Genomic DNA, 25,791 nt, shown 5'->3' with positions numbered 1-25,791 from the left:
GTTTTATATTTATTTATTGGTTAGGAGAAAAAAAAAACTCTTAATCTCACATTTATAGAAAACGAAACTGTATGGGGAGATATGTAAATGGGCCAACATCTTAAAAAATACAAGAAACAGTATTAGATTTCTATCGCATATGCCGGTATCATCACATAAAGCAGACATGTCGGTTTATTGGTATTTGGCACGTGGCAGCAGCAACTTGACACTTGGCAAGAAAGGCTCTGCATGTCATGTAGCCACCTGTCATTAAGAGGTATTATAAATAGTAGGTTTGGTCTCATAAATGAGGTTAACATTTATTACTCTCTCTCTCTCCTTTCTCTCTCTTCATTACTTCTTATCTTCTTCTTAAACACTTTCTAACTTTATCATCGGAGTGGTTATCTCCGGATCACCCCGGGTTAACTAATCTCTGCTCATTGTGTAGGTTCTCAGCTTGTCGATAGGAGTATCGCGGATCTCGGGCTCGAGCTCAGACTCTCGGGTTATTAGATCCTGACCGAAACAATTTGGCGCTAGAAGGAGGGGGTTGTGATCGCTTCTATCGCCTAAGAACCTCACACACAAAAATAGCAAGGCAAACAATAATGGCTGAAAATCAGGAAACACCCGCGATTAGTAGAATAGTAAATCAAGTGAAAACAGCAAGGAATGAAACAACACAACCCGAAATTGAAATAGAGGATGAAACTCATACTTTGGAAGATAATCAGTTCCACATGTCGATAACCCTAGAAAAGCGAGTCGAGACAGTTGCAGACCCTATGGCTTACTTTACACCGCAGCTAGGGTAATGAGTGCAATGAGTAAGAAAAGGAAGGAAGCAGAAACAGAAACTCAAATATGAAATCAGTGAATTGAATTTGAAATTCTAAATATGAATTTGAAACTTTCAACATTCTTAACAAACTTGTACTTTGAACATAGAACCCAAATAAAAATAAATTCAGAATCTACACAAAGACTCAACATAAGGGCCCAAAAGATCTTAAGAATTCCAATGGAGGATTTATCGAAGTTTACGGGGTACAACTCATATAAGTCCACATACAATTCATACATGATACAAGGTGTGCTTACGAGGTGTGGATGACATATAATGTTCTACAATTATAAAGATAGTTTAGCATGTTCACGAGTTCTCAAGTTGTACATTATGTATAATGACACCTAGTTATCTACAATTATAAGAAACTATCTATTTCCTCCATTTTTTATTGTTGACATGTTTCTATTATCACGCTTGTCAATGCATGTTTTGAACGGTTAATATCTATAAATATCAACATTGTAAAATTATATATAAAAAAAAAGGGTAATGTTATATGTAGCCGTAAGGGCTATATATAAGCATTAAATATACTCTTGGAAATTGTATAAAATTAGGAATTCATGACAAAAACACGCGTAAATCAGTGTTATTAGTGTTTATATTTTGATGATTTCTTAACTTTTTATAATTTTCAAATGTAAATTTAATGCTTATATGTAGCCCTAAGGGCTATGTATAACATTTCCCAAAAAAAAAGTGAATATTAATAAAAAAAAAATATATACATTGAAAAGTTCAAACAAGATTACACATGAATATATTTTATCATATCTATAAACCACAAAAGCGAGTCAAAATGTATTGTGTGAATAGTGTAAAAGTCAAACGGTGTCAACTAAAAAAACGGAGGAAATAGGTAGGTTCTTAGTTTCTTACATCATTTTTTTATAAGGTTGTTTCTCCGAAAAAATGGCTTATAATAGGTAGTTTCTCACAATAAATCCTTTTGGTTAGTGAGTTGTATCCCTTGAGACTTTACTTCTTGACGTCCTTTTTCAATTTAATACGAGCAACATTTTATGCAAATTAGAACATATGATCACTTTCCAAATGTCCTTTCCCTTTGCTGAAAAGAGCGCAAGGCTTGGAGGAACTCAGCTTCTCCAAATTCCGGTGCGGGAACTTGGGAGAAGTAGAGCTCGGTTTGGGCTAACTGCCACACCAAATAATCACTAACACGGAGGCGACCACCAGTTCGGATGAGCAGATCAGGGTGAGGCGCGCCACGAGTCCATAGCTCTTGATCAAACAAGGTCTCGTCGATAGCTTTGGGTTCGATCACCCCAGCCTTAACCTTTTCACAAATGTTCCTAGTAGCTTGCAATATATCTCTAGTCCCTGAATAACATATTGCTAACATCAACTCCAACTTATTTGTGTGCTTTGTTCTTGTTACTTCTTCCACTTGTTTTATAATGTCTTGTAAAGATTTGGGGAGTAGCAATCTTTCTCCAATCATCGAAACTTTAATTTCTTTCCTGCAATTTCATAGCAAACATGTAAATAATGTAATGTATTAAACAAGCCAAGTGTGAATAGCTTAAACAAATATACCAACTTTAATTTTAACTACCCTTTCTACCCTTGGCTTACTTAATAGAGATAATGAGAATAATATATATATATATATATATATATATATATATATATATATATATATATATATATATATATATATATATATATATAATATGGTAATTGAAGATTAGTGATCAAAAATCAACTTTTATAATCTCTACTAAGGTAAATTAGAGTCAAATATATACAAAGTATATAAAGGTTAAAATTATATATGTATTAGTAAATGCATGTGCCAATAAATGTGCCCGCGCTCAGATTGTTACGTACACTTATTTAGAACCAATCAACAAAAGGAAATATGTAAGTTTGTAACTTTTCTTCCACAATGTAAACTATAATTGACTTTTTACGTGCACCAGCTACACTTACAAAAGAATACACCATATATGCATTAAAGATAATTAGCATGATTTGCAAACTATTCAAGTAACAATTAAGATTAGGATGCTGCCAATCGGCCATAATGGTAAATATATACAGTACCTTACAAAATTCTGCAGATTACTCTCTAAATATTTTTCAAGCTGCTCAAACAATAGATCACTGGCCTCCTGCAATTCAATTGGAAGAAAATTTAGTGGAATGCAGCTGGATCAAATAACAATGTTCAATGAATAAATGGTTTTTTTAAAAAAAAATAAAAATAAACAATGTTTAATCACTTTTGTACCAAGGCTTTCAGGTTGTTACATATGAGATTAATTAAAATGTGAAAAAATATTAAAGTAAAAACAAACATTAATTACACCGATACACGTGATTAAATTATCAAAGGAGCATTTTTATTAACCAATAATAATTAATCACTCTAATAGTTAAATCTATTATGTCTAGAGATGTCAAAAACCGACCTGAACTGTTTGGAACTATTCCAAAAAGAAACGAACCGCTAAGAACCTGTTATTTTAAAACCGTGAACTGACCTACACGATTTTTTAAAACCTGAAACTGAACAGATCCGAATGTTTGAGAACCATTAATGAACCGTACCCGATATCAATCCGAACTGATACAACCCAAAATCGAGAACAACCCGAACCGTGTACTTTTGAACCCGATAGCAACCCGATCCATTGTAAACCGAAATCGTTTAAACTTGACAAAAACCCGATAAACCCAAATTGTTTACAACCTGTAATTGGTTAGGATTGAACCGTTTATAACCCGTAATAAGTTATGATCGAACCGTTTACAACCCGTAATCGGTAATAACCGAACCGTTTATAATTCGTAAGTTCGTAACCTGTTATGACCGTAGTTTTTTTTTTCTTTTTATTGGGTACATTTTATCAATAGTAAAACAAAAGGTTTTTAATTTGAATTATAAAGTATTTACATTGAAAAGGTTTGGAATTTTTATGTCATTGAAACTCTTATGCTACAATATTATCGTCCTCTAACGAGTAATGGCTTATGGAACACTATATTGTATTAAAAAAATCAAAAATCTAAATCAAAAGCTAACTCTAGATTTGTTAGTATTATTTGATCCTTAAAATCATTATGCAAAAAAGGGACATAAAGTTAAATAACTAATTAATACTCCGTATGATCTAATGGAATAACTAATTAAAGAATATTGAAGATATACTAGACGATATACATTAACGTAACTCGTTTAAAACTGGCAAAACTAGTTGTCAAACCGACTAAGTTCAACTCGAACCGATTACAACCCGAATTGATTACAACCCAACCCGATTAGGACCCAATATGTGTTGACCCAAAACCCGCTTTAAACTGACATACCCCGTTCTTAAAGCGACTGAATTTGACCCGAACCGATTATGACCCGAACCGGTTATAACCCGACCCAATTAAAATCTAACCCGAAAAGAATCTGTAATAAAAATAAACCAAACTGAACTGACCCGAAATTATTTAAAACCTACCCGAACTGACTGTTAATAATTCCAACTCGTTAAAAATCGACCCGTTACAAACCGAAAATTAATAAACCGAACCCAAAACTAAACCGAAAACCCGATTGACACCCCCTAATTATGGACTAAAAAAGAAAAGAAACAGAAATGAATTATTTCTTCTTTGCAATTATAATATAAAAACGTTAAACTTACAACAATCAACTATAAATAAGATTGAGTTAAATACTTAAAGTCAAAATCAGAATAACATGGAACACATTTGTGCAAACAACTGATACAATTAATTAGTCAAAAAATAATAATAATTAACGCAACCATTTTCAAACCAATAACAAAACAACCAAATTTAATCAACAAAACTAGCTTCACGCTAATTACCAAATGAGGCCATAATCTCAACAATACAAATGACCAAGAGATCGAGTGGCTTAAGCTAGATAGATTAACTTGAGCTAACATACATAGATGAAATAAATAAATAATCAAAGAAGATGATAAAGGAACACTTACTTGTCCTCTTTGTAGGTTTTTGAAAGAATACATAAAAGTGGTGGCAGTAGAAACACCCCATTTAAGACAAAGGTCAGCAAAGAGGGTGTTAACTTCAAAGAAGGGATCATAATTTAGAGGTTTTCCTTGAGCCTTAAGCCACCTCCTACTACCATCTAATATTATTGCAACATGTTTTGGAATAAGCTCTTTCTTAAGATCAACCTCTAAGTATTTTTCATCATTTTGGTAGATGTGTTTATTGTTGTTTCCAAGTACAACTATTTTTGAGCAATAGCTTGAGTTGTTTTGGGTAAAACACAAGTAATTAAGGCTAGGCTTGTGCTTGAAACATGTACCAAATTGTACCAATCTTTGCATTTTTGGCCTTTTTTTATTTAACTTTTTTTTATTTGAATTTATTGACTCAACTTTGCTTTGCTATTGTTGGAATTATGTTGAGTAATTGACTAATAAATGAGTGGTGGAGTTGTTGGAATATAATTGTGAAATTATTGTTGTAGGTCATACGGAAAAGGCTACACATACAATGGTTGTATGTGATGGCCTACATACAACCATTGTTAACAGCATTTGATTGGTTTGTATTTTGGGGTCCACTTTCCTAATCTTATTTCCCACTTATTTTTTTTCTCCCCTTTGATGTGGCATACATACAATAGTATTGTATGTGGGCTACCACATACAACCATTGTATGTGTAGCATCACTCAGGTCATACTCTATATATTTTTGGTTGGTAATCAGCTCAAGCGGTGATGGTTGTTTTTTTCATCATTCTTGTACTTGTCTTTAACTAGTATATATAGTGCCAATACTTCGTGTATGATGTATGGCCTACAAAATCCTACTATGTTTAATGCATGATTAATGAATGATTATATTGTAGATTTGAAACTGAATGATTTCCTTTTTTTTTCCAAAAATGTATGATTAGTGAATGGTTAAAGCTGGTAATTTTTAATTTTTTTTTTCTAAACTGCTTGAATTGCTTGATCAATGACTGAAATTTATTTATACAATATAATTTCAAAATTGATTAAATTTTTTTTTTTGAGATCAATATGATTAATATAGCAAAAGGCAACAAAAAATGTTATACTATGTATAATTAAACATGCAAGTATTTTTAACACATAAAATATTATATACATATAAGCAATTAGTGGTTTGTGGAGGGGTGATGTACCTTGTGCATGGTGCATCCGTTCCCAAAAAAAAAAAAAAAAAATGGACAGAACATTGTATAGAGATGTAAACAACATTTAACTAGAATGAAAAGAACATTTAGTTAAAGTGAAAAGAACATGTTATAGAATTGTAAAGATTAAAGAACATCTTGTTAAAATATAATGTAGTGAACGTGATAGTTTATGAGTGTCTATTTAAAAATAACATGAATTATATAATAAAAGAATATAAAAGATATAAAAAGAACATAGAGCTATTAATTACAATGAACATAACACTATCTTATAAAGAACATTTATATCTTCAACCTTTGTCACATTATTCTCAAATTTAACATCCATATTCATCAAATTTCAAAAAGGAAAATAAAAAATGAATTTTATGATTACAAAATATTCTAATTCAAATCTAAAATAACACAATTAATGAAAAATAAATATTGTACAAAATTTCATTCAAAATTACCTTCGATCTTTAATGTGATTAACAAATCCACATATTTACCTTCATTAACAATCACTCCATTAACCAAACAATGATCAAAAGAACCACGAAACTCGATTTATATGCGCAACCGTCGTTTCCTATCGGTAGAATTTCTTTTTCCCTATAAATTTTCTATTTCTCTCTCTAAGATTTTTATTCCTCTATCTAAAGACTTCAAACAAGTGAAATTAAAATATGAAAGAAATATACAAATTTAAAAATTGAGATTTGGAAATAATTACCAAAAATCTTCAATTATGGAACAAATGATTCATTTAAAAATTGAAAAGCTAGATGTTGTTTAAAAAATACTATTATGTTCTTGTTTTTTTTTTTTTTGGCTGAATAAAAATAATATTCATTACATTATATTATCATGTTTTTTATTAATATTACGGATGTTCTTACATATATATATATATATAAAGAACATAAAGCTGGATTTTTTTTTAAAAAAAAAAAATAGCTATATGTTATTTACAAAACAACACTACTACATTTTTAACCAGATGTAATGGTCAATAAAGGGCTAATGCAACATCATATTTATTACCGTCTCAATACATTAGTCTAATGCAACGGATATTATTTTACACTTCATAAGGTAGAGCTAATACAACGGATTTGTAGAACAGTTGCATTAGCTAAGCTGAAGAAGCTAATACAATGGCTAAATAAGCTGATGCAACGGCATAAATATTCAATAATACGGAGTGGCGCAGAAAATTTTACTTCTTCCCTCTAATTTTTTCCCAAAATTTTGAACCTTCTACTACATTGCCGCCACACGTACAAGATTAACCTTAAAAAAAGAAACTATCTAATCCTCTCTCTCTCCTCCTTTCCCCAATTCCTCATTTTTTTTTCTCAATCTGATGCTTCCTACAATGGTAGTCGCTGCTACTCATTTCTTGGTCTATGCATACGACCCCCCTAAAATTTGCTCATTAGTTTATTATTCATAAGAAATTTGGGTTTGAGTTCCTTTTATAAGTTTTCACTTTTCTTTGTTTCCTTCTCTTCCACAGTTCCACTCTAATTCTTCTGATTTCATTGCCCAAATTTCTTCTCATTTTATGGGCTATTTGCCCCAATTTCAACTAGTAAGTTTGGTAAGTTCGCTGATTTGGGTCTCGTTAATTACGCCATAATTTTTAATAAGATTTTTTATTCTGTCATTTACCTTGTTCATAAGTTCAATTAATTTTTGGGTTTATCTTATTGTTCTTAATTTGGTGTTATATATGGAGTGATTTCGGATTTTGGGGTTATTTACCAGTTTTATAATTTTATCAGTTCATAATTTTGTGGATTTTTTTTGTTCTTTGTTTGGTTAATAATATGTATAGAACTCGTTATACTGTGCTCTTAGTTAATTGTTTGCAATTCTTAAATATTTTGCTCTATAATTTTTTTTTAGCAAATTACGGAGTAGTAATTTGAAAAACGGAGCTCTCTTTTTAGATCTGTGTAAATTATAAAAGAAAGTTGAGGAATCAGGATAGGAAAGGGACGATAACGATCAAAATATAAGTAATCACTGTCGAGAATTTTTATCGGAGGTCTTTAATTTTTCTCTTCCACCTTATCAATGGCAGATTAAAGGTTTCTAGGAAATAGATAAGTGTTTGCTGAATATTGTTTTGTAGAGGAAGTGAATGGAGGAGGAGAAACACTTTGTGTGTGAGGTGTGACTTTCAGCAAAGTTGTTGCTTTGGTTGTAGATCTCCCGCTACTCGCAAGTGAAAGTGTAATATTTCTCTTCATTTTTTAATCTCTTTTTGGATGACTACTGATATATGTGTAATTAAGATTAAGAATGGCATAAATAGTTAATTTTTTCAGCTTTAGAGAATATAGTTATAAACTAGATCTGAATCTGATTACAAAAATTAAAGGTTCCCATCAGTTTTCTATACTCGCTGAGCCACCGAGTTTTGTACTTTTTCAGATTAACTTGGATTAACCTGCTAAATTTTACAGGAGTTTTCTGGTGTCTAATATTCTCTGTTTTTTAATTATATGGCCCGTAGCATGTATTTCAAAGTCTTTGATTTAATACTCTTTATCTTATGTATGTCCAACCATGACATATATGACCGACATTATTTCATGAATACAAATATGTTTTTATACATGGACTAGCATTATTGGGTTCAGTAACTATTACCCTGTAAATCACTTGGTTTAATTGTATGACACAAAGATTAGAGTGGAGTTAATTTTCTAATATTTTGGATGGTTGTGTTTTTGTGGTTCAATTTTATGTTATTGACCTTGTATTTCATTTTTAGAGTTGTTGGGAAAGATTAGAGTGAAGTCGATCCATTAACTGTATATTTGGGCTTATAAATTAAGTTTCTTGTTTGATTTTAATTGGTCCACAACTTACATGGAAATTCCAAACCGTTGCGTTAGGCTCTCAACTGATATGGGACATATACCATTGTGTTAGCTTTTCCGTTGCATTAAGTGTCGTAATCATGTTAATTATAAGGTAGTAAGCTATTGCGACGGATAACTACTGTCGTTGCATTACGTATTGATCTAATACAATGGTTCATTGGTGTCGTTGCATTAGGTGTCAAATGTCGTTGCATTAGGCCTATTGCCACGCTAGCAGATGTCATGGTACAGGGTTGTTGCATTAGGCCTAATACAACGGATTTTGACGCCTAATGCGACGGATTTAGGGGTTGCATTAGCTCAAAAATGTAGTAGCGCAAATACATGTGATTTTCTTTATAAATAGCTATATGTTCTTTAAAAACAACTATATTTTCTATACTGAACAAGTATATGTTTATTCCGACTTTTTTTTTTGTAAAGAAAACCGATGGTGCATCTACCTCCATGGAAAAAATTTCAACATTTAAGGGAAAAAATGGTAGAGCCAAAATTCATAATCCCCACATCAAATCCGGTTTGTTTTATGATGTGATAATTGATTGATTTTTAAAATAATTCCCATTTTTGTACACGTAAAAATAGAGATATGGACATAAGATAAATAAATTTGTCAATTACAGCCATTTAAAGTTTATACTTTGTAAATTGCAGTCATTTAAAAAGAATTTGTAAATTGCAGCCCAAAAGTACTAATAAATTAATACAAATTTTAAATGGGTGCAATTCACAAAATTTTTCTGTGTATTGATAAAAATATTGAAATCTAGATATGTTGAATAAATCTAATTTAATTATGTTTTATTCCTAAATTTCAGTGTAAAAATACAGCTAAAGTTCAGTCAAATCATGACATTAAATCGATCTAGATTGTATAAATAAATATTCAAACCAAATCTCTAGATATTTCATGTGAAAAAACCCGAGATATTTCTGTCATAATGACTATGCTTCTCATGGAGTCATGAATATATTATCAATTTTACAATTTCTGTCATAATAGAGATGAGGATAGCCTATAATAAGGGTATAATAACGTCATGAACAACATTTTTATTATTGTTCCAAACTTGCAATATACGAAGTATTTGAATTGCATACCGTCATACCTTATACATAATATTTCCACCATTTTTTTAATTCGCTTGAAATTTTACACTAATCACATACACGTACTGTTTTATTTATTTATTTATTTATTTTTATCATCTTTTATAGTTATACATTTTAAATGTGATAATTTGGCTCTAATTTGTTAAATTTGTCCAAAATATTTTTAAATATTATCAACTTTTAATAAATTTACTAGAACAAAGCTTATAAAATGTGCATCACTAACTATTTATTTATTTTTTTAAAATGCATTACTAAGCGTGAACACAACTTAGTGTACGTACAATGCAATTAAAAAATGGAGGAAATATCGTGTACTCCCTCTATCCCAAAATATAGTTTCCGTTTGACTTTTTACGGTCTCCAAGACGTGTCTGCTACTAAAACTCGGTCAAATTACGACCATTTCTCTATGACCGTTGATTAGGGGATTTTTCCCCACCAATCACCATCTGACAAGTGGACCAATCAGGTTCCGCCATGTGTCCGTCACATGGGCCAATAGGAGCCTGCCACGTGTCAAGCAATGATCCGTCCACTATGGACCAATTACGACACGACACGTGTCCTTCCCATGACACCTGGGATAACCGGTCACCAAGGCCCAACTTCCGTGGGAAGCCCAATCAGCCCAAGGTTAACCTAAACCTAGATTGGCACGTTTCCCGAGGTTATAAATACCTCCCTTAAGCCTCATTAAGGGAGATTACGCAGATTACACACATTAAACTCTCTCACCTAGAGAGACCCAATCACTTTAATTTCCGCATTAATTACTCCTTAATCAAGTACTAACTTGACCGTCGGAGGCGGATCTCCAATCATCCGGAGCATCCGTTTGTTTTGCAGGTACAGGCGTCCGGTTCCAGTCTCGGAATTGTAACTCTCCCGCAGGACATCAGAAAACCCCGAAACATCTTGGCGCCGTCTGTGGGGAGAGTACTTCTGAGATGGCATCCACGTTTGTACCGGCTCCTGAAGAGAGACGTCCCCTGGACGACCCTCTAGTTCAGTCGGACCACGATACTGAGAATGAATTTGAAGTTGAAGCTCACACAGCTTCAGACGGGACCCTAAGGGCCCGACGAACCTGTCATACCGAAAGGACGGAACGGGAACATCTTCATACAGGAAGCGAGCCAGCAGGCGCACCTCCTGTTCGGCAGCAGCCGACTGATGGGTCTGCTCCCATCACAAGGAACGAACTCATGACCTTCACGAGGGACTTCAAGGGAGAAATTCAAGAGTTGATCAACAAGAAGCCGCCTGCTCTGGACAAGAAGCATTCGGCTAAGAAACCCTCCACTTCACGGAAGAGGAAGCCAGTTCAAGGGCGAGAGGCGACCCCTCATCCTAAATCTAGGAAGTGGGAGCCACCTGCCCTTGATTTCACAAAATACCGTTTTCCTACTCCAGGAAATAGGAAACCTGTTCGTCATATTCAGGCGGACGGGTCGAGGAAAACATACACAGACGCTCGGCTACTGCTAGAGCAGAAGAAGAGTGACCGATTGTCAGAGTCGGCCTCTACTTCAAACTTCCAAGACAGTCTGCGAAATACCTCGATGAGGCATACTCAGTCGTATCATGAGAGTCAGTCAGGCGACACCTCCCGTCAGTCCGGCTTTCATAGCGACCAGGCGGTACCAAACTTACCGTTTGTACCGCGACAACAGTATTTTTTACAGCCACCTCCGTTTGGTGGACATGCAACAAAAAATGTCCAACCTATGGACTGGCAGCTACGGTTGCTTAGACTTGGTGAACAGCCGTCGGCCTTCTCCAAGGAAATTACTGAAGCCGCTCAGCCGGCCAAAGTGAAAAATGTATTAGTAGGCGCCTATGGCGGCACTACTAACCCAGAAGACCATCTGATGGCATTCACCAACCTGATGTACCTTCAAGGGTTGGATGATCCCACTTGGTGCAAGTGTTTCCCAGCGACTCTCAAAGGAATCGCACAACAATGGTTCGGCAACCTGCCGACTGGTTGTGTAAATAACTTCAAGACGCTTGCTTACTTATTCACCTCCAACTTCGCCATGAACATCCCTGCGAAGAAGACGACCCTTGATTTAGGAACAATTCAGCAGGACGGGAAGGAGGGGCTTCGTTCTTACATCAAGCGGTTTAACCTGATGAAAATACAGATTCAAGGGTTACCGGATGAAGTAGCCTATACTGACTTTTTCAGAGGTCTCAAAGACGGGTCGACCTTCAAATTTGATTTGGTCCGAAAGAGGGTGGCGACTCTTCAAGAGGCCTTGATTGAAGCGGAAGCTTATATATAGGCGACTGATCTTTGTAGTACGGTTAAACAGTCAGACGGCAGAAGGTCCGACAAAAGAGAAGGACGACAGAAACAGTCGTCAAACAAAGACGAGAAGAGAAAAGAGGTCTGGGCGGCTGATTCCTCTAAACAGCCGGCCCAGAAAAAGAAAAAAGAATTCAAACCATACTCCCCAAAGTATGCGTTTAACAAGGATAGCCAATTTATCCTAAAGGAAATCAAGGGACGGATCTCAATTGAGAAGTCGGTCCCCATGAAGGGTTCTGCAAACAACCGGAACCAAGAAAAATTCTGTGATTATCATGAAGATGTTAGTCATCACACCAATGAATGCATCAGTCTCATGCGGTATCTGGACCGCCTGGATGAGCAAGGTGATCTTGACACTTATGTCAAGAAATCTACGGGGAACACTTCCTCGAAAAAGCAGTCGGCCAAAAAGAATCACCAGGCCGACAGTTCCGATACAGATGATGCAGTCGTCTACACCATTGCAGGCGGCTTCTTAGGAGGCGGCCCCACTATTAGGGGCAACAAAGACAATATCAGACGGTTAGATGTAAATTCCGTTCACCAAGAACAGCCCTCCAAATATTCATTTCCTGAGATTGTCATCACTGAAGAAGATCTAGGAGGGGTAAGAGGGCCGCAGGACGACCCTATCGTTATTGAATGTAAAGTGGCCAACCAGGGAGTTGGTCGAATCCTCATAGATACCGGAAGCTCCTCAGATCTCATCAGTAGCAAATGTCTGTCGAAACCAAAATATCAGACTGATTGCATACATCCGGCATCCCACCCTTTAGTAGGGTTTGGAGGAGGAGTCGTCCACCCAGTTGGACGAGTGGATTTACCCATCCGCCTGGGTGAAAAAGGGGAAGGACGACACATGGTAGTTCGGTTCCTGGTAGTAGAAGAACTCTCGGCCTACAACATGATTCTGGGACGACCAACCCTGAATAATTCCAAGGCTGTTATAATCCCATCTCTTATGTTGCTCAAGTTTGAGAGGGATAATGGAACAGTCGGGTCCCTAAGGGGAGATCAGAGGATGGCCCGAGAGTGCTATCTCTCGGATGTCAAGCCCACTGTTATGGCCACTATGTCGAGCGGTGGAAAAATAGACCTTGACAATGTCAAGGAGAGTGCGCCTGTTCAAGAAGCAGGCGACAAGAAGAGAAAGGCATCCCAGACAGGGGCCGCAAGAAAAGACAGAAAATAGCAATCATTGGCAGAGGAGCGGTCGGATGAATTCAGGCGGCAGCCGCCGAAGTTAAAAAATTACTTGATGTAGGGTTCATCCGGCAATGTTACTTCCCAGACTGGGTTGCAAATGTGGTGCTTGTTAAAAAGCCGAATGGCACCTGGCGAATGTGTGTAGACTACACAGACTTAAACAAGGCGTTCCCCAAAGATAGTTACCCTCTGCCTAAAATTGATAACCTGGTCGACTCAACAGCCGGCCATGCTTTGATGAGCTTTATGGACGTCTACTCTGGTTTCCATCAAATTCCTTTATGGGAGAAAGATCAGGAGAAGACGACCTTCGTCACTGATCAGGAGTTATACTGTTACACGGTCATGCCGTTTGGTCTTAAGAATGCCCCGGCCACTTTCCAGCGAATGATAAACACTGTGTTCTTTGATCAGATTGGGAGAAATGTCGAGGCATATATTGATGATATGATTTTCAAGTCTAAACTTCAGAAAGATCATCTGTCGGACCTCCGAGAAACTTTCGCCACACTCAGGCGGCACCATGTCATGCTCAATCCCAAGAAATGTGTCTTTGGAGTTGAGTCTGGGAAATTTCTCGGATTCCTTATCAATCAGAGAGGAATAGAGGCGAACCCTGAGAAGGTGCAGGCGGTCATCGATATGCAGTCGCCTCGTACCATCCGAGAGGTTCAGAAGTTAACAGGTTGTCTGGCGGCCTTGGGAAGATTTCTAAGCCGATCAGGCGACAAATGCCTATACTTTTTCCAGGCAATTAAGAAAAAGGCAAGGTTTGAATGGGGGCCGGATGCTGAGGCGGCCTTCCAGAAATTGAAAGTTCACTTGCATTCCTTGCCGAGGCTGGTCAGCCCTTTGCCCAAAGAAGTACTCTACATGTACCTGGCCATCTCTGATCATGCGTTAAGCGCTGTTCTCCTTGCTGAAAGAGACGGCTGTCAGCTCCCGGTCTACTTTGTCAGTCATGTACTGAAAAATGCCGAGTTGAGGTATCCCTTAGTGGAGAAATTTGGTCTTGCACTCTTCATGGCTGTTAAAAAATTGAAGCCCTACTTTTTGGCACATGTAGTCGTCGTGTATACAGACCAACCTATCAAGCGGCCACTGACCATCATGGAGTCGTCAGGCCGAATGATCAAATTGGCCATAGAAATACAGAGCCTCGAAGTTACTTTCGAGCCTAGAAAAGCAGTGAAGGGGCAAGCCTTTGCTGACTTTATTGTTGAGATGATTCGTCCTCCTGACTCTCAAGTTACAGACCAAGTCTGGAAGGTATATGTGGACGGAAGCTCTACTTCAAATGGTTGTGGAGCAGGCGTCATATGTCAGTCGCCAGAGGGCGACAGGTACGAGTATGCTCTACGCTTCAGTTTTCAGGCCTCAAACAATGAGGCAGAATATGAAGCTTTACTAGCTGGAATCCGCATATGCAAGGCGGCAGGGGCAAGAAAAATAGACGCCTGTTCCGATTCACAATTGATAGTGAGTCAGTACAATGGCGAATACGAAGCAACCCATCCGGTCATGATCAAGTATTTACAGGCGGTCCGACAAGCAGTCGGCTCCCTTGAGGATTTCCATCTGACCCAAGTGCCGAGATCATAAAACAACCAGGCGGATGCACTTTCAAAATTAGCATCATCCGCCTCCTGTGATACTCCTCGAACTGTTTTTTGGGAAGTAATGGAGAGGAGAAGCATTGAGGAAGAACCTATTGGAATCTTAGACAAAAGCTCAACCTGGATGGATCCAATCAGGGCATATCTGACAAATGGTACCCTGCCGGATGATCATCAACAGGCGGCAGCACTGAAAAAACGAGCAACCAGTTTTGAAATAATAAAGGGAGAACTTCACAAAAGGGGGTACCTTCAACCCTTCTTAAAGTGTGTTACTCCAGAAAAGGGACGAGAGATACTAGACGATCTTCACTCTGGTTACTGTGCTTCCCATATAGGCGGTAGGACGCTTGCTCAACGGGCAAGGCGGCAGGGCTACTTTTGGCCTACTATAGAAGCAGATGCAATGGAGATGGTGAAAAAATGTGACAAGTGCCAAAGGTTTGGCAAGCTAATTCACCGTCCGGCTACTGACCTCACTACCATTCATAGCCCACTACCGTTTGCTAAGTGGGGCATGGATATTCTGGGTCCATATACGCCTGCTACAGGCGGAAGGAGGTACATACTTGTTGCCGTCGACTACTTCACTAAATGGGTAGAGGCGGAGGCTGTAAAGGGAATCAAGACGAAGGATGTAATTTCATTCATTTGGAAAAATGTCATCACTCGGTTCGGGGTTCCCATGTCTATGGTTTTTGATAATGGTCCCCAATTTGAGACGCCTGTTCTCAAAATCTGGTTGGGTGACCAAGGAATTGCACACTACTTTGCATCTGTCGGCCGTCCACAAGCAAACGGCCAGGTAGAAGCCTTTAATAAAATCATCTCAGACGGTCTCAAGAAAAAGATTGAACGAGCAGGCGGCCTATGGGCGGATGAATTACCACATGTTCTCTGGGCCATTAGGACGACTGAAAAAGGGGAGACTGGAGAAACTCCATTCCTCCTAACTTATGGTTCGGAAGCTGTTCTTCCAATAGAACACTACGAGCCGACTCTTCGAGTAATGCTATATGACGAAGAGGAAAACTGGGAAGCCATGCGCCTGGCATTAGACTCACTTCCTGAAAGGAGGGGCAATGCTGTCTTGCGCCATGAAATTTACCGCCTGAGAATGACTAGATCATACAAAAAAAAAGTACACAAGCGTCCACTCAAAGTGGGGGACTTTGTACTTAGAAAAATAGAAGCAGTTGGAAGGGCTAATGAGTCTGGCAAACTAACTCCCAACAGGGAAGGACCCTACCAAATCTGTGAAGAGGTCAGGGACGGTACCTACCGTCTGGAAACACCAGACGGCCAACCGTTGCCTCGAACTTGGAATGCAGATAATCTTAAGAAATATTTCTTTTGAATGATATAAATAGTCAAGGGCTACTTAATAAAAGTTTGCATACTTAATATTCAATTTTGTACTAAGAGGGGCACGCCTACTAACAAACAGTCGGATACTCTCCATACTCAGTTTTCATTTTTACTTAAGAGGGGCATGCCTACTGACAAACAGTCGGCTACTCTCCATGTTTAATTTTTATTCTTATCGGCTACCCTCCTCTTACTTAGCACCTACGTTCACCAAGAACTAACCAATTCCACAAGCCGAATGATCAGTCCAGGCGCCAAGCCAACTGATCCAATCTTTAAACTAATACGACCTGTCCCAACATCATAGCAGGCGTCCGGCGGCATCCCTCCGGATGAAATTCGTCACAGAGAGCAGCTCCCTTTTGGGTGGAACATTGCTCTATAAACTAATTACACGGCACCTATACGACTGTCCCCAAGGGCAACCACGTAGCCGTTTTTGAGACAAGGATAACTCTATCACTAACCAAACCAGTGGTAGCAGTTGGCATCTGAGTCAATGACCGCCTGTATTACTTGGGATAAATGCAGGGGGTACCTCTTGAGTTAATAGCCAACAAACATTGGCGAATCAAAAGGTTCAGCCGGCCTCCGCCGCCTGGTACCTTTACTACTCAAGCAGGAGTGACGGCGACTGAGTAACACCAAAGTTAACTCATAGTCACTCTCTCAAACTTAGTGTGGAGCCTAAAAGGTATGAGTCGTCCGCCTGTTTTTAGCAAACAGGGGCTCTCAACCACTACTCCTGCTAGGTTAACAACCTATGAGTTAAAAGCCAACAAACATTGGCGAATAAAGGGGAACAACCGGTACCCACCGCTTGATACCTCTACTACTCAGTTACTTGGCGACTAGGTAACAATCATGTTTACTTGGTCGCTCCTTAAAAATTTTAGTATGAAACTAAAAAGGTGTTCATACAACACCTGTTCACACTAGATTTAATATAGCGGGAAACAGTCGGCCTAGACGGCCTTAAGTCCCTAGCCTAAAAGCATGACAAGTAGGAAACAACTTTCCTACTTGGTTAATTTTACAAATGACAGGACCGCCTGCCTAAAGGGGATCCAGTCTTTAAAATGGTTCGAATACTGATTGGATAAATGGCCGACTGATCGTCTAGCCTGGAAACAGACAACCAGTCGTCCAGGGGCATAGGCGGCGTGACTAACTATCCGTACCTGTCTGCAACTATCGGCCATGTAAAACAATCGATATAGTGTACAATTGGATATCAGAATAATTCAATACTTGAACAAATTTGAAGCAAAACAAAAAAAATTCATTAAAAAGAAGCCGGTCATTAAAGACCGGCAAAATATTCAGAGCCCCGGCCCCCTAGCCGGGTAAATACAAACAAACGGCACGCAGGCCGTGGAAAAAAGACATAAAGCTTAAGAAGGGGGCAGATCTTCAATGTTAGCAGCTGCCGCCTGGTCAGCACTCTTCTTGCTGGACTCGGCTTCAGCTGCATCCTTCTTTGATGCATTACCCCCAAGCGGCACAAGCGCCACTACCGGCTGCTCCTCCTCCTCCAACGCCTCTTCCTCAGCAGCCGCCAGGATCTCTTGATTATATCTATCAGAACACTGGCGGTACGTTTTTTCCCATGAGGAAAAGTCGGCATTGGGGAAGAGGCGGCCCCAAGTCATGCGCTGGATTTGAGCAGAGTCTTCCATCATCTCCCGGACCAGCTCTTTCTTTTCTTGCTCGGCCTTTTCCGAGAGCTCCTGAGTAAGACTCTTCTCTTGGGTCACCAGGCGTACCTTTACGCTCGCCAAGGATTTCTCCAAGGTTTCGTATGAGGACATCTTTTGGCGAAGAGGTCTCAGCTCGGCCTTGAGGTTGTTGATGGTCGCCTCCAGCTCGCTATTCCTCTTCTGGGCCGCCTCTAACTGAGCCCGGATAGCGGCGGTAGCCTGCGCCTGATAATAAAGAATATCAATGGTCAGAACTTCATTTTGGGCAATTTGAAACATTGCCTTATCACAGTCAGAGGCGGCCATAGCTTTTGCAGCCTTTACCTCTTTGTTCTTCCGGTCAAGCGGCTTGCGAAGGCCGTTCACTCGGAGCAGGGCCTAAGTAAAAAGGGGAACAGGCGTCAGTTTCCAAACAAAAAAGAAAACAGGCGTCCTGGAATTCAAATACTCAAAAATATGCTAAGTATACCTCAGCAAGGACCCCTGCAATCCCGTCTAGGTCAAGGGTGCCGACACCCATTACCGCCTCCCTTTCAGCTGGAGGAACGGCCTTGATCATAGACTTGGCCACCTCGACCAAGTCAGGCTCCTGAGGGCCGGCTGCATCAAGCATAAACAAACGGATTAGACCTAGTAAAGAAGGGAGCAAGTCTAAAATTTACAAGGATAATTTCATACTTCTAGGTGGCCCAGCTGGAGTTTTAGAAGAAGTGGCCGGCTGTTTCTCAGTCGCCACATGTTTCCTGGCAGAACCAGGAGAGCTCGAAACAGTCGTCCTCCGGGCCTTGGGGTCCGGCTGTTGGGAAGAAGAAGCTCTTGGAGCGCCCGTCTAAAAAAGAAGAAAAGAGTCAATATATGCATAAACACAACTCCAAAAAGAGGGTGAAAGGTTCGAAGCCCACCAAGGGTGCCCCCTTGTTGGGGGAGTCGGTTGAAAACTGTTGCATGATGGAGGCCCGCAACATGGCCGCCGCAGTCTTGGAGGCGGTAATTTTGCTCATGGCGTCCGCTGCAAAAACAAATAGCAAAGTTAATAAAAGTCATAACAAGAAATGCATGGAACAACAGAGTATTCGACAGGCCGGCTACCTCTTGAGCACCGACTGCTGAGGCCACAGGCGGCCAAAAAGTACTCGTCGTAGAGCCATTTGAAGCTCGAGACGCAGTGCAGGGGTACTTGCTCTCGTACCCCTGAAGTAGAGTTCACCTTCGACTCTACTTTGAAGAGTCCTTTATCTAGGATCTCTTTCTTAGCCTTGGGGGGAACAGGCGGCATGCTGCGGCCGCCTGCAAGAAGGGGCGGATTCCTGTTCCACCTGTTGAAGCGCTTGTTCAGCTCTGTGTCTGAACTCTCAATGATAAGGAAGGTGCTCCGCCAGTCCTTCCATTTGTTTGCTTTACCTCTCGTCATGAGGTAGCCCCTGTGGCTCGTCAATTGATACCAGCCGGTACCGCCTGCCTTAGGGGTCCGGCTGAGGTAGTTCATGTGGGCGAAAGCCTCGAAGTTCGGCTCCACCCCGTGCAGTTCGCACCCGGCCACATAGCCGAGTACGTTGACCCAGGAGTTCGGGGCTAACTATCATAACCCCAACTCATACCCATCCAAGATCCGCTGAACAGCCGGATGTAGTGGGAAGCGCAGCCCAGCCTTGATGGCCGCCTCGTAGCAGCCAAAGCAGGCGCCATCATAACTGGTACTAGCCGGCCAGACGACTGTGTCTTCTGGATTCGGCACGAACACTAAAAAGTCGGGGCCCATTGTGTGGTTTGCGATAAAGCTCTCCACTTTCTCTTGCATGGCTGTGATCCGGCCCCGAGGTACCGTGCAGTAGTAGGGGGTATTTATCTCTCGGTGAGAGGCGGATGGCTCCGCCCAATCGTCCCCCTTCTCAACTGCGTGAGAAAGCCTCGCCTCTTGTAGGCGACTGTTTTTCTCTTCTATGTCCAGAGAAGCATGGCCAGAAGAGCTAGACTCGGAATCGTCCTCTGACGAGTCCGAAGAGGACGACTCCTCCCCTCTCCCGGAGGGGCCCGCCTCCTCTCCTTTAAAAGGAGCAGGAGAGAATGAAGAATTGTCAACTGTAAAATGGGAAGGGGTCACTTTGACTCCTCCCTCAGAACTGCCGGCTTTCAAGCCGCTTTGTTTCACTTCCACATCTGGCGCCTGGTCAGATGTTTCACTAATCGGCACCTTGTGGGAGGAGCCGTCTGAGTTTGAGATCCTGGCAGTCTTTTTTGTTCTGGCCATCATGCTCTACATAGACACAGATACAGTCGGAATTTGTATAAAGGGCAAAGATGGGTCCAGAAAAGGGCAGGCGGCACTCCTAGTCCTAGATTCAGCCGTCCCCGGTGACCGGCTGATCACTAACCTTGGTCGTGTCGTGTGCTTCCGTGGTGCCATTTCAAAAAAGAATCAAGTAAAGAGAAAATTAAGAGTGAGAGAACCGACGGTTACCTGAACGAGTGACGATTGATGAAGTTCTGAAAATCCTTTGCAGTCGGCTTGTCAAAGCAGGCGGTAGGCAGAAAGGGTCCAAAATGCCAGAGCAAGTTCAGGGGTCCGAATGTTCTCTCACAAAGTTTTCAAGTGTGAAAATGACCGAAGTCAACACTCCTTTATATAGGCGAAGTGAGAAGGCGAAGGGTCACTTCCAGAATTCAAAATTTTGGCGGGAGAATCTCTCGGCCTCTCGCCGAGTGACACTTGTAGCAGGCCGTCGCCTGTTACAGGGTGATACCTGTCACAGGTAACACGTGACCAGTCACGTGCCACCTGTGAGGGGCAAATGATTAGGAGATTTTTCCCCACAAATCACCATCTGACAAGTGGACCAATCAGGTTCCGCCATGTGTCCGTCACATGGGCCAATAGGAGCCTGCCACGTGTCAAGCAATGATCCGTCCACTATGCACCAATTACGACACGACACGTGTCCTTCCCATGACACCTGGGATAACCGGTCACCAAGGCCCAACTTCCGTGGGAAGCCCAATCAGCCCAAGGTTAACCTAAACCTAGATAGGCACGTTTCCCGAGGTTATAAATACCTCCCTTAATCCTCATTAAGGGAGATTACGCAGATTACACACATTAAACTCTCTCACCTAGAGAGACCCAATCACTTTAATTTCCGCATTAATTACTCCTTAATCAAGTACTAACTTGACCGTCGGAGGCGGATCTCCAATCATCCGGAGCATCCGTTTGTTTTGCAGGTACAGGCGTCCGGTTCCAGTCTCGGAATTGTAACTCTCCCGCAGGACATCAGAAAACCCCGAAACAACCGTCATTAAAACGATCGCAAAATATGAAATTTACGACCGTTTTAAAAGCGGTCGTAGATTTGCGATCATTTCAAAGCGGTCGCAGATTTGCGACCGTTCTGCAACCGACATTCAGCTATTAAACCGTTGCGAAGGTATTTCAACATTTTTTTTTCAAATAAAATAAGTGTGTAAAATAATTCAAAATAAAAATAACGCAATTTCAACTGCATTCACAAATTGCGACCATTTAAGTATCGGCCGCAAATTTAGCGGTCGCAAAAAGGTTACTTTATTTTTTTAAAAAAAAGGTATAAAAAGGGTAGTCAGCTCAGGTCCTACCCTAATTCTCACACCGCTTCTTCTTTCTTTTCTCTCTCCTCTCTCTTATCACGCCTCTTTCTTTCTCTTCTCCTCTTTGCTTTCTCTCTTTTCTCTTTCCTTTCTTCTTCTGGTCCTCCCTCTATTCTCTTTACATTGCTAGCTCGCCTGTCTTTCTCACCATAATTTTCTTCTTTGCTTACGTTCTTCACCGAGCAACAAACGGATTTTGCATTATTCAATGAGCAACAAACAATTTATGGTGTTCATGATCGAATTCGACAATAAAAATTCCAGATCTGCAGTTTTCATGGTAAAATTTGACCATATTAACCCAAAGAGGATAAAATAATTAGAAAGGTATGTTGAAATTTCAAAAAACTTTGTTTGTTTTTGTTATTTTCGATTATTGTGGTTTTGTTTCGTTCTTGTTCGATATTTTGGTTGAATTTATGTGGTTTTTTTTCCGATTATATTAATGTGGGTTTTATTTATGTGAGTTTAATTTTTGTTTGATTTATTTATGTGGGTTTAATTTTTTATGTTTGTTTTGTCTATTTTCGATTTATGTGGGTTTTATTTTGTTTTTTGTTATATTATTTGGTCGATTTCTGTGGGTTTAATTTTTGGTATATTTTTTTGTTCAGTTTTTGATAAGATTGTGTTTGATTTTGTTAATATTGATTTAGATTTTCATTTTGAATTTTATTCTGATTTTTGTTAATTTTTTATTTCAGGTTTGATTTTTGTGGTTTGTAATTTTGGTTTTTTTGGTTTGATTATTATGGTTTGATTTTGGTTGAATTTCGGTTTGATTTATGCCTTTTGGGTTGATTTTATTTTTGTTGATTTTTTGTATGATTTTGGTTTGTAATTTTGTTTCAAATCTACTGGTTTTTTTCTTTGTTGATTTTGGTTAGATTTCTATTGAATTTCGTTTTATTTTTGTTTCTTTTTTTTTTTAAATTTTAGAGACCACCAATAGTTGTCGCAAAGTTTAATATTTGCGACCGTCACAATACTAGTTGTAGTAATAATATTTCTAACCGTTTTACTATTGGTCGTTGAAAATAAGGAAAATGTACTTCGACCGTCAACTAGTCGTAATAATGTATTTTTGCGACCAAGTAAATAATGACCACCGTATTACGACCGTTGACGATCACAATTAGTTTCATCGACCGTTTAAGGCGGTCGCAAAAACCTAGCTTAATTTTTAGTTGTGGTCTTAAAACGTCTATATCTCTATTTTTGCACACGTGAAAAATGTAAAAACTTGAAATTAATACAATATAGTGATGAATCCAACAAGATCCTACATAACATATAATCTCTTATAAATTAACGAAAATCTATGGTTAAAATTTTCAATTTTTGACCCAAATAAATTAAATGAAAACTATATTTTGGGTCGGATTAGTTCTTATAAATGAGAATGATTGATTACGGGGTACCCACTTTCTACATACCAAGATCTTAAAAATGGTCGGTTAATCCTCTTTTGCTCTGCTGCTGATGTGCATAACAACGATTTAAATAAAAAAAAATTGTAGAGACGATTGACACTGAAATTTTGTTAATTTTCAGGTGTTAAATATATGTAAAATAGAAGATAATATCAAAAAAATATAAGATATTATCTTCAGATTCTCGTAAATTAATTGATAGTTATTATCTTATTCTTTACACTAGGACTCTTTAGGTTCAAATGGCCTAGAATAAGTCACAAGACCCCATATCCCCCATTCTACCAATCATGGTAGGCACATAGTATAGAATAAGCTAAGTCGACAAGACCTCGTATATTAAAACCCTAGCCCTTTGAAGAGATGAATATAGATATCTACGAGAGTTACAATCCTGCAAATCATCAATAAAATTATTGTTTCTGTATATTTTCTTCCCTCTCTCTCTCTCTCTCTCTCTCTCTCTATATATATATATATATATATATATATATATATATATATATATATATATATATATATATTACTACTACATAATTGGCCAAAGAGACCCGTCCAAATAAGCCAAAGAGACTAAGGCAGTCTCTAGCGCAGCGGTCTCTTTGATAAAGAGACTTTTTTATAATAGGCGGTCTCTAGAATGTGAAAGCTAAGACCGCCTCTCAAATATAAGCGGTCTCATGAATTTCCTAGAAATTGAGACTGCCTTTATAAGCAGTCTAAATTTTCAGAAGACTGAGACCGCATATCTTAAATAAGCAGACTCTTTTTTTAGAAAAATGAGACTGCTATTTAACATAACAGGTCTCTCTTTGGTCTCATTTTAAATAAAAAAAAAGGTTTTTTTTTATAATTACAATTCATCAATATTAACATTGATAATAACTTATTTACTTTTATTTATTTTTTCTGTTATTAAATAATAAGTAAAAAAATAATTATTTTATTTCATACACCTCAAAAATTACGTACAGTAATTAAATAATTATTTTATTTCATGCACCTCAAAATATACGTACAGTAATTAGTACATATATCAATGGAAATTTAATACATAAATAAAAATAAAAATTCAAGAAATGATGCTATAAACTACCCAGATTTAAATAAAAAATTCTGAAAATGATGACAATAAACTACCCAAATCTTCAAACACAGATCTTCCGTTCAACTTGAAACTTGAGACATTATTTTGGAAACGAGGACTATAAACTACCCAGATCTTCAATTACAGATCTTCTTCGGTTTGTTACCTACAACCACAGATATAGGCATGTAAAAAAAAATTATAAAAAGCAAATATTATTATCAAAAAAATAAATCATAACAATGAACAGATTGAAAAAGAAAAGAAAAAAAACAAACATTTTAAAAACGATGTATAAAATAAATTCGTTTTCAATAAAAAAAAATGAGAAATTGTTCAATTTAACAAGTAAAATATGAGAAATTGTTCAACTTATAAAAAATACCAGAACTTAAATCTAAAGCGCTGAAATCAAAATTGAAAATGGAAACAAAAATAGAAAAACAAATGCGAAATTAATAAAGACGAAAATTACTAGATTTGCCTTCATATGAAAGAAGTAAGCAATAATAACTAAAAATACTAGATCTGACTATGAAAGGTGTTTTTAAACAAAAATATCATAATAGAATGGCAAAAATAGTTTCTGAAACGGAAACATTAACAATCAAACAAATAATCTATTATCATGGCTAAACTAAAAATTCGACTATTTATTGTTTTTAACAATAAATAAGGAATTTAAAAACATTATTATAAGAAATTCAAATTTTTCATTCAGAAAAACAAAAAAAAAATAAAGATCTAACACTTAATAATAAAAAATAATACAAAACTCACCTTGGCAATACATCTTGAAATTTTGAAATGACAGAGTAAGATAACTTCTTGAGATTGATAACGAAGTAAAGGATGAAAGTAAAATTTATTTTATTTTGTGCGAGATTAACTTAGAATCTAGAAAAAATGAGCAAGAGCAAGATCGAGATGATGAGAGGAGGGAGAAGAGAGAGAAAAGAAGGTGAAATGAGTTGAAACTCTGAGAGTGAAGAGCGGCGGAGGAGAAGAGAAAGAAAATGAAACGGTTTAGGGTTTGAGATTTAATGGGCTTATGGTTGCCTATATATGTGGGAGAATCAATTCGAGAGATCTGTTATTTAGAATAAAGGGTCTCTCTAATTTCTCACATTTTAAAAAAGCAACATTCAAGAATCAAGAGACCGGTTATTTTAATTGACCGGTTTTTTGGATATAACATGAGACCTGTCATCTAAAATGACGGATCTCTCTATATTCATCGATTTTTTAAAAAAATCCCAAGAGATCTATTTTCTTAAATGACCGGTCTCTTTGATATTTCGAGAGACTTGTTATTTAAGATAATCGGTCTCTCCTTTATATGAGACCAGTTATGCACTTAACCGATCTCTTATTTTGGGTCTCTTTGGCCATTTTTGTAGTAGTGTATTGCATATTTGAATGTTTATGGT

General features: G+C 38.2%; 1 protein-coding gene across 1 annotated transcript; it reads right to left on the bottom strand.

Moving 5' to 3' along the window:
- Positions 1 to 1,519: 1,519 nt before the first annotated feature.
- Positions 1,520 to 5,673, bottom strand: LOC110718228 (dehydrodolichyl diphosphate synthase 2-like). Its single transcript, XM_021897051.1, has 3 exons — positions 4,816 to 5,673; positions 2,903 to 2,970; positions 1,520 to 2,316 (listed from the first exon to the last, which is right to left on the bottom strand). The coding sequence occupies exons 1-3, from the start codon at positions 5,173 to 5,175 to the stop codon at positions 1,878 to 1,880; spliced, it is 867 nt and encodes a 288-aa protein (XP_021752743.1). The 5' UTR covers positions 5,176 to 5,673; the 3' UTR covers positions 1,520 to 1,877.
- Positions 5,674 to 25,791: the final 20,118 nt, after the last annotated feature.

This window comes from Chenopodium quinoa, unplaced genomic scaffold (assembly GCF_001683475.1).
Source record: "Chenopodium quinoa cultivar QQ74 unplaced genomic scaffold, ASM168347v1, whole genome shotgun sequence".
Taxonomy (NCBI): Eukaryota; Viridiplantae; Streptophyta; class Magnoliopsida; order Caryophyllales; family Amaranthaceae; genus Chenopodium; species Chenopodium quinoa.
Note: the sequence above shows the minus strand (reverse complement) of the source record. Positions and strands in the feature narration are given on the sequence as shown.